This window comes from Lucilia cuprina, chromosome 5 (genome assembly GCF_022045245.1).
Source record: "Lucilia cuprina isolate Lc7/37 chromosome 5, ASM2204524v1, whole genome shotgun sequence".
NCBI lineage: Eukaryota > Metazoa > Arthropoda > Insecta > Diptera > Calliphoridae > Lucilia > Lucilia cuprina.
In genome coordinates this window covers 28,599,126-28,609,645 of record NC_060953.1, presented here as the reverse complement: position 1 = coordinate 28,609,645, position 10,520 = coordinate 28,599,126, and the positions used below count along the sequence as shown (strand labels likewise).

At 30.3% G+C, this 10,520-nt stretch overlaps 1 protein-coding gene and 1 long non-coding RNA gene across 2 annotated transcripts; both read left to right on the top strand.

Annotated features, from left to right (window-relative positions):
- The first annotated feature begins 1,493 nt into the window (after window positions 1-1,493).
- LOC124420432 lies at window positions 1,494-2,460 on the top strand. Its single transcript, XR_006941201.1, has 4 exons — window positions 1,494-1,697; window positions 1,760-1,956; window positions 2,029-2,070; window positions 2,295-2,460. It is a non-coding gene; the product is annotated as an uncharacterized LOC124420432 (long non-coding RNA).
- A 905-nt stretch (window positions 2,461-3,365) lies between these two features.
- Window positions 3,366-9,889, top strand: LOC124420214 (cilia- and flagella-associated protein 44-like). The gene is given in 12 exon segments (XM_046952427.1): window positions 3,366-3,556; window positions 3,622-3,784; window positions 3,846-4,109; window positions 4,111-4,614; window positions 5,428-6,178; window positions 6,181-6,222; window positions 6,225-6,251; window positions 6,314-6,533; window positions 6,739-7,383; window positions 7,451-7,558; window positions 8,583-8,766; window positions 8,768-9,889. Coding segments are annotated over 12 exon segments (4,137 nt in total). The 5' UTR covers window positions 3,366-3,449.
- Window positions 9,890-10,520: the final 631 nt, after the last annotated feature.

Here is a 10,520-nt window from a genome sequence, read left to right as displayed (position 1 = left end):
GTGACTTCTGAATGATAGTTGGGTTAGAACACACATTTTACAATAACAAAATACATTGTTTCCTAATTTGTATCTTCTTGATTCAGCTGGATTGTAGTCACTTAGGGACGATTGTCAGACGAGAGCACACATTTTACAAAAACAAAATACATTGATTTCTAGTTTTCGCCGTCTGAAAGTATAGTTTTAGGTTACTTCCGGATGATAGTAAGAAGAGTACAAAAACAAAAAATATAAATACTCCATTTTTTAGCGTGAACGAAAAAAACAAAAATAAATAATCCAGAAATTTGGCTAAGTTCAGTGATGTTTTGTGTTTTGTCCAGTCATGTTCAATTTTAATTATTCATTTTAAAACTTAAATGAGTTATTGAATTAAATATTCATAAAAAATAGTGAAATTAATATATTGTGAGTATTAAGCAATAAGAAACAATATGACAGTGTTGTGTTAAAAGTCAACTGTTAAAAAACATTTAAGAAGGGTTTGTTAATTGGTAAAGTTTATTAAAAAAGTAATAATTTTCAAGGATTATATAAATATAATTAAAAAGTAAGTTGTAATATTTTACATTAAAATACTTTTTTAGGAATAAGTTAACAACTCTAAACGGCTTCCAGTTCCATTACTTTTAAACGAAGTCTAATATGTTTAATTAAAAATATTTTTATATTAAATTTCGTCTCTCTCTTAATTGGTTTAGGAGTTATAAGCATTTAAAGACTTTTTCAAGTTGTACGTTTCGGCTTTAATTTGATGAACATTGCATTTTTAACCTATTTAGATATAGGTATTTAAGTTAAATCTTAACTTTCAATATTTTTTAAAATATTTGCGCGTTAAGGTCCTGTTTCTAGTTTACGTATAATCACTTTGACCTAAATTTTTTTGTATTTCATTATCGTAACAAAAAAATACATTAAAATTTTACTTAAATAATTTAAACGTTAGCTGGAATCATTATATTCAAATTAATACTACTGTTTTATACGTAAATTATTTTTTGACTTGGGTCAGGTCACTTGACACGAAATTGCCCATATAAGAAATTTAATATTAATATCAAATATCTTAAAAACCACCTTTTAATAATACAATTTTATTAATTCTCATATAGCTTTGGATTTAATTATTCTAATTATAGGTACATTTTTAGTCATTAACACCAGGTCTTTCAATGACTAATATTCTTAAATGTTTGAAAGTGTATAACTTCTTAATTAGAAGAGAGCAAACAAAAAATAGTATTGCAGTATTAGTGCCAATAGCAATATCCCGTTTAGGGTCTATTAAAATACTTCTAACAGAATCAAAATATAAAAAGGGATCTGGCAAGTTATATACATATGTCTTATTTCATCACGCGGTTCCATTAAAAATGTCGATTATTTGCAGAAAATATAAAAATAGATCTGACCGTTTCACCTTTGGTGGGAAATGTATTGATGATAAGAGAATTTTATTGCTTCCTAAAGTATAATAGGTAATTTCAATAAATACAAAAGTATGTATATTCAACTTCTTAATTATAAGAGAGCAAACAAAAAATAGTATTGCAGTATTAGTGTCAATAGCAATATCCCGTTTAGGGTCGTTAAGATGTTTCTATCGTTAAACTGTAAATAAGAATGACTTAGTAATTTCAGATCTTTATAGACGGTTTAATTCCAAGTTATTTAAAAAATGTTCATGAAAGGTAACGTTTTATTGATTTAAAACAATAAATTAATTAATTTTAATTTTTTTTATTTTTTTTAGAAAGCAGTAACCCCCTCTTAAAATACTTCTAACAGAATCAAAATATAAAAAAGGGATATATGTCCTATTTCATCACGCAGTTCCATTAAAAATGTCGATTATTTGCAGAAAATATAAGAAATAGATCTGACTGTTTCAACTTTGGTGGGAAATGTATTGATGATAAGAGAATTTTATTGCTTCCTAAAGTATAATAGGTAATTTCAATAAATACAAAAGTATGTATATTCAATATTAATTATAACATTTTTTTGTTTATTTCATTGAAGGATTAATTAATTAAGATTTCCTGAAAATTATCTTATTATAAGGTAATAATTATAAATTTTTGATACATACATATGTATGTACATTAGACATCATATTACATAACTGCAAATATTTTGAGGGGGTTAACTCATGCACCATTTTTTGTGAGTCGGTCTAATGTATGTACATTTATTACTTTTTTAGATTAGTTGTTAAATCAATTGTTTTTTCTACTATTTAAATTTCAATTATTTCAATAAAAGCTATAAAATTTCATTTTATTTAGATTTATTTTTATAGATTTTATCTTGGTGAGCATACAAATAGAAGAAGAGAAAACTCATATTATAGAAGACGAGATATTATTCTTCTAGAAGAAAAACAAGTATGAATGTATAGTCGGGCGTAGCCGACCATATGATACCCTACACCAGTCAGTATGTATGTTAAAAATGGGGATTATTTGAAAAAATAAAGCATTTGGTTTGTTTTTTAACTTTATTTCGGAATATTTTTACTTTTTTTTTGGAAAAAAACAGATTTTTTTTAGAGGGCTCAAAGGGGAGTAGGGCAAAATATGGCCCTATCCTTAAAAATGTTGGTAGGGGGAGTTAAGTCTTCTTCAATATTATTTATGTAGAATTTAAAAGTGTTATTAGTGTTTGTAAGTGAATTTTGACCTTTAAGTCATTTTCTGAAGGGGAGTTTGTATGGGGGATAGGGTCAAATGAAGCCCGATCATTACAAAAATCTGTAATGTCATTTAAAGTTCTATAAAACTAAGTTTTGTCGACTTTTGTTAACATAATAGATCATTTAAATTAATTATAAGCCAAAAGGCCCTATTTGGGGGGTACGGTTGTATGGGGGCTAGTCGAAATAATGGACCGATTTTAACCATTTTCAATAGGCTTCGTCTTTGGGCCAAAAGAAGCGTGTGTGCCAAATTTCATCCAATTATCTTGAAAATTGCGACCTGTACCTTGCGCACAATTTTTACATGGACAGCCAGCTAGACGGACGGACGGACATAGCTTAATCGACTCAGAAAATGATTTTAAGCCGATTGGTATACTTTAAGGTGGGTATAGGACGAATATTTTTGTATGTTACAAACATCAGCACAAACCCAATATACCTTCCCTTCACTAAAGTGGTGTAGGGTATAATTACTTAATGTTGGAGTTCGATTTTCAGCTTAGAAGAAACAATATAATTAGATTTATAGAATAATAGAATGCATTAAAACGGCCAAAAAATTACAGATTAATTTCCTTACAGTGTATATTAAAATATTTGAAATACTTGTTAATTTTATTGTCAATGACTACAATTCTCACCGGGAAACGAAACGACATAAAAATCAACAAAAATTGTTTTTAAAGCAACACATTTATTATAATTAATTTCAAATAATAACATTATTGAAAATATTGAAATAATGGAAAAAACTAATCAGAAAGAAGATGAAATATCTTTGCATTCTAATGAATCGGAAAAAGAACCAGACTTTACACCAACTTTTCGAGCGGATATAATAAAACTTAAGTAAGTAAATGATAAAAGATCATAAAGAACAAACAATTTCATGGAAAAAAATTATGTTTAAACAGGCACTCATTTGGCTATGATTGCAAACGCTTGTTTAATATGGTACTAATTGATGATGACACCTTGGTATTTGCCTCCGGTACATATATACATTATTTTTGCATTTCCAAAAAAGAAGTAACATTTCGTCAGTCGGTGTTTGGTTGCGGTATAGGTTTCATAACGGTTCGTTAGGGAATTTATTAATATTTTTAATTTTATTATTTATAAATATATAAACCCATAGAAAAACTATCATCCAGACTACCAAGGTTTACTAACTATTGGCGAGAATGGTCCCAATGCTACTGTTTTTATATACGAATACCCCTCTCATGAAGTACGTATAAAGTTAGAGGGCGCTGCTAAACAGCAATTTACTTGTGGTTCTTACAATTATACTGGAGAATTGTTTGCCTCCCAAGCCGGTTATCCAGATTACATGCTTACAATTTGGAATTGGCAAAAAGCAGAGATTATTTTACGCTCGAAAGCATTTCAGAATGATGTTTTTACATGTTCACTTTTCGCAATTTAATCCCATACTTCTGGTAACCTGTGGCTTAAGTCATATAAAATTTTGGAAAATGGCCAAAACTTTTACGGGTCTTAAGCTGCAGGGCGATTTGGGACGTTTTGGTAAAACCGATTTTAGTGATATTTATGCCATTTACATGTTGGATGATGAGAATGTCATATCAGGCTGTGAATGGGGCAATATGTTGTTGTGGGAGGCTGGTTTAATAAAATTTGAAATTTGCCGCAAGGGTCGTAGACCTTGTCACACTAAACCTATAGTTCGCATTACCATGAATAATGGTGAAGTCACTACTGTTGGCATGGATGGTTATGTTCGCATTTGGTTTTGGGAAACTGTAGATTTGGCTGATCCACCCGATGATGACCGATTTGTGGAAATTGAACCAATTTTTGAATTTTATGTGGGAGAATGTGAAATACGTATGATACAGAAAATTAAATTATTTGATGACAAGGATTATGGTTACTATGCATTGGTAAGTTCCCGTACTTGATAGATTGGTAAGTTTTAGATAGTAGTATTCAAAACTTATCAGAAACAAGTAATATTTCAATATTCGGCTGTGCCGAATCTTATATACCCTTCACCAAGTATGTTTTAAAAAACCAGAAAGAAATATTAACCGTTGTATTGTAATACCACCGTCAAACTGTATTACCACACTCAAACAAATATGAGCTGTATTACCAACATATTACTGCTTTATCTCCTTGTTCTTGTTATACCCTCACCTTCGTGAGAACAGAACAGCATCCAAACATACAAAAAATACACAGCTGAATAAAACCAAATACATCTCCACACGCACATGTACATCTTTATCCAATTCACAATGTTGTTGTTGCTTTTTAACAAAGCATGAAAAAATGTGGCTTTTTTGATGAAATTTTCAGAGGTTGCTCATATCTCCGTTATTTACCGACCGGTTTGGCTGATTTTAAATAGCGATCTTCTCGAAAGCATGTCTAACTAAATTATTAAAGATTCGGATCTCGCCGATATCTGGGGACCTCTAAAAACTGATTTCAACAGACGGACAGACAGACGGACATGGCTTAATCGACTCCGCTATCTATAAGGATCCATAATATATATACTTTATAGGGTCGGAAAATTATATTATAGAAATTACAAACGGAATGACAAACTTATATATACCCTTCTCACGAAGGTGAAGGGTATAAAAATTAATAATTTTGATAGCGAAAGTAAGTCCAAAAGTATTTACTCGATAATTTAACTTATGGAAATTAAAACTTTCACCAAATTTAATAATTTTCCACTCCAGGATGGCGACGGAGGTATTTGGTATTGTGATCTCAATACCAGCGATATCCCTAATGATTCCTATAAACTTTATTCCTGCCATGGTGGAAAAGTTGTAGCGGCTCAAACTAGTCCTGTGTCTCCGCATCTCATGACCCTAGGACAAGATGGCCGACTATTAGTCTATGATTATCTATTCGAAAAGATGATTTTGGAAAAGAAATTCGAAGCTTTCGGTACAGATCTAATATGGTTTAGTCCCAATGTATCAGACTCCAGTATGGAACTAGTGGCTAGCTTTGAAGATGGCTTTATAAGACACATTTATCTAGCTCTAACACAGCCCAATAAACCGGCAATACATTTAATACGACCCATTAAAGCTCATACGGCTGCTGTCACTAGAATGACTGTTAACTCCTTGAACACACTGCTGTTGACGGGTTCAGTAGATCATACAATATTTATGTACGATTTGTCCGAGAAAAAGGATGCATTTATTTATTTACGTCCTATGGGTTTTATAGAATTTTCAGCCATACCTAATTGTTTCTATTGGAAAGATCCTAATCATACAATTCTTATAGGTTGTAAAACAGGTGAAGTATTTGAATATAAATTACCCATAGAGGTAACGGAGGAGCAAACATTTCTAAGTTACAATCTAACGAATAAAACTGAAATAAAAACCTCAAAATTTATTTCAATCAAAAGTTCCATACGACGTGATCTAAAAAGAGCCGCCACCAAAAAGCGCAAAGATAGAAAGAAACAAAGAAATTGAAAGAAATTGAAAAGTTAAAGGCTGCAAATCCGGGTTACAAATTGATATGGAACAAGCTTTAGGTGAGTTTTATGGATTAAGAATATTAAAGATGATTTATTTAAAAAAAACTTGTTTCTTTTAGCCGATTCTGAACCGGATGAAGAAGAGGAGCCTTTACATATACCAGCTGTGCCAAATCCAGTTCTATGGATTCGTTATACGTCTGATAATACTATATGGGTTTCTATGGGTGGTTATGATGCTGGTTATATATATGAATTAACTATTGGATCTAATGCCCCGGTCCGTAGTACAATTATTAAGGAAGGCGATGATATAGAAATACATTCATATTTGGATATGTAAGTAACTAGGTCTAAATATAGGTACTTGCTGCTTATAACTCCTTATATAAAAATACATTTTCAAAAGTTGGATACTTAACAAATCCCTAGAGATGTCTCTCTGGGGGCATTACATTTAACTAAAATATTAATCGGAATTGAATTCTGTGCCAGATTCCTATATTTCTGAAGTGTATAATTTTTTTTTTAATTATACTTGCAGTGAAGAATATCTTCTATTCGGCATGATAAATGGCAAAATACGCATAAATCAAAAGAATACAAATGATTTTACAGATTTGCGAAATTATCGTTTAGTTAATATGCATGATCCCATAAATGGCAATATACCCTGTCTGATACTAAGTCAAGATGGTAAATTTCTCTTCAGTATTGGTTACGATGGTAATGTTTTCGTATACGAATGGCATGGACCACAGGTTATGATTGAAGAATCAAAAAATGTCTTATTAATGCCGAAAAAAGTAGTGCCCGCTGAAGATATTAATAATCCGGAATATCCATCTTTAGAACAGGAAAAAATCTATGCTGAAATTAAACGTCAAGAGGAAGCGGCTGCTGCACATGATCGTAAGGTTTTAATGGATATTGAGGTGTTACAAAAGAAATTCGATCAACTGTTGCTGGCCAATGAGGCAATGCATGATGATTTGCGAATACCGCAACGTGAACTGTTATTAGACGAAAGAATTACGAATCAAATTAAGGGCGAATTGCAAGCAGAATTGGATGATGTACGTGAAGATTTGGCTTATGATTTGGAGGTGGCACAAGTTGGCAAACAAAAGTTATATGATTATTTCTTTAAGAAACTAGATCATATACCTATTAAGATATCTGGGATAGGGTAAGTAAAATAATTTGAACCTTTTATCTTATATCTTGAATTCGGTTTTTTTTTTTGTATATTTAAGGGAAAACTCATTTGTATACACCTTTCGTGTGGAACGATTGGATGATAATTTTGAAATTATTAAGGCTGATATAGAGGAACGACTCAGATTAGAAGCTTTAAAAAGAGTGTAAGTAGATGTAACACTTACATAACTATACCATTTCTACACTGAAAATAATCCATGTCTAATATACACATGCTCAACTCGTAACTTCTATTTTCGTAATATTTACAAAAGTTTCGTGTATAATACGAAATACTATTTAATAAAACCCTTTTATATTTTTACAAAAGTACGAAAACCTTTTGTAATATTTTTTTCTTAAATTTTAGCGAAATTAAACATAATGATATTAATTATATTATGATTAAATAAAACTACAACATTTTAATAAAATTTAAGAAAAGTATAATATTATTCACGAATTATTTTCAAAAAAAAAAAATAAAAAAATAAAAAAAAATAAAATTCGTGTGGAGAATAATTTTGAACTAAAATTAGAAAATTTATTTTAAAATGAACAAAAATGTTTGAATAAATTAATATTTAATAATTTTTACCATATTTATTCAAAATTCTCCTTTTTTCAATTTATGTAAATTAAATCAAGAATATTTTGCATTATACTAAAATATTTCGTACAATTTCGTATATATTACGAAAGAATTTCGTACAATGTACGACATTTTTCGTATATATTAGGCATGGATTTTTTTCAGTGTGTTTATTAAAAATTTGTGATAGTAAATCATAAATTATTAATTCAAAATCAGAAATTTTTTTACAAATTAAATTTACATTAAAGATGTTTTTTTATATACAAATAGAAATTTCTGAAATATAATTTGAAAATTCGTAATTTCTGAATTTTAATGGAAATGTCTGAATCATAATAGAAAACTTTAAAAATATAATCAGAAATTTCTGAAATAAAAATATTTAAAACTCTTTTAATTACATTATAAACATTTTTCTAAAACATTAACACGCTACCTTAAATAGGGATAATACAGCTGTGGAGACCTCACCCACACTATCAACTGAGTAAGAAATTCACACAAAGAAAATCTTAAAAGAATAATACATTTTAAATGTCGCAAGTTTGTAAAATTTATATTTGTATTATTATTTTATTATATTTTAATCACAGACCAGTTCAACTAATGTTGGCCGAGGAGAAGGAAGAAAGTATGCCGGAACCAGCTACCGAAACCTTTTTCTTTGGCCGTGATCCCAATACTATAATACCACGTTTCAGTCGCAAAATGTTGCGTTTACTAAGAACTTATCGTTCACGTCAATGGTACGAAGTCGAGCGTATGTATCATTGGGAGAAAAATGATGAAACAAAAACCAGATCCCAATCGTAATCATCCCGATGATGATCGTAAGATTCAAGAAGCAGAAAAAAGTATAGGAGATTATAAACTCAAAACGGGTACGGATTATGAACCGCAATCATTTGAAACCTTGACTTTTAAATACAAAGAAATTGTAACGCTCCGAGAACGTTTAAATGAAATCGTTACTCAATTTAATGACAAAGTTTTAAAGCTAAGAGAAGAGAAAAAAGAACTTTATCAATTTATTGAGCAAAAAAGCAAACGTTTGGAGGAAATCCACTCATACTTACCAGCAAAGAATCGTAAATTTTTAATGAACATACCAACACTCAATATGGATGAAGAATGGCCGGAATTGAATATGATTGAACATTGCAATCCCGGTTGTAATATTGAAATTAAAGATATTCTTTATCTGGATAAAACGGTAGAGAGTCTATTGCCTAAGCCGCCACCACCTAAAGTTAAACCCACCATGACCCAAGTGGCTCTACACGAATTGGAAAAATACTTGGCTTTGGATATTAAAAGTGTTAATTGTTTTCCAGATGGTCTAGAACTTATCGATGAACTGCAAAAGTTACCTCATCAGGCTGATCCACTTTACTATGACAATAGCGGAGATACTCCTTCACCCTGGCTTATAGAAATACGCTATCGTTGGCTAATGGATTTGATGATGGAACAAGAGGGCATACTGCATACGGTACACAATAATATACGTCTCTTTGATGCTCGTTTGCTAGACCTGGATAAAGAACGTTTACATACCAAATTTGAGGTGGAGTTTATGACAAGCTATTTAATCGCTCTAAATCAGGAATTATATATTTTGCGTGATAGTGAGGAGATTGAAAATAGATTGTTGAAAAATGCCGAAGATGCTATGAAAACGCGTAATCAGGCCCAAGCTTCTATTAATAGTTAAAATCGTCAAATAGAAGAGTTGCGCAAGAATTGTGATCGCATTAATGAACAGATTTCTTCAGTTCAAGTAAAGTTTATGAGCACCACCAAGGGTCATAAGTTTTTTGATTTTTTGCGTCGCATTTTTAAGAAGAAATGGCGACCACCCAAAGCCGCTAAAGGACCTGATGGTAAGTTGGATATTTGACACTATTTAGAATGTTTTTATTTTAACCGTTAATATTAATATATTAAAGTTGTGTGGGTAAATATGTATGTCAATGAAATCGCGATAAAAAATAATTTAATGCATGGCTAACATCGGACCATTAGCCTCAAATAAGATCCTTAAAACAATAGCCTTAATTGGCGATTAAATTCAACATAAACAAATATCTAAAAACAAAAGTGTTTTCCATCATTTAACCATTCATATATAAAATCCGTTTTTGGATAAATTTAAAAAGTATGTGGAATTAACATAATTTTGCCCAAATCCCAAAAATAACTTCTACCCAGACACATCCTATTAATCATATTAATTTCAATATATTGTATAAAATACAAGAAAATATAAAACTCTCTGTTGGTTAATTTGTGGTGACCAACTTTAGAGTGCTACCTTCAAGATTTCATCTTACTTACGAATCCGAACAAACAAAAATCCATCGATAAAGGAAGGAAAAAATAAGTCGAATTACGTAGCTTTTTAATTAAAAACAATTCCAAGATTTATTGAACATTATAAATTTAATAATTTGCATGTATGTATGTGTGTGAAAATTTAGAGATTTTCAAAATACAAATACATATATAATTTTGTTCTACACAAAATTTTG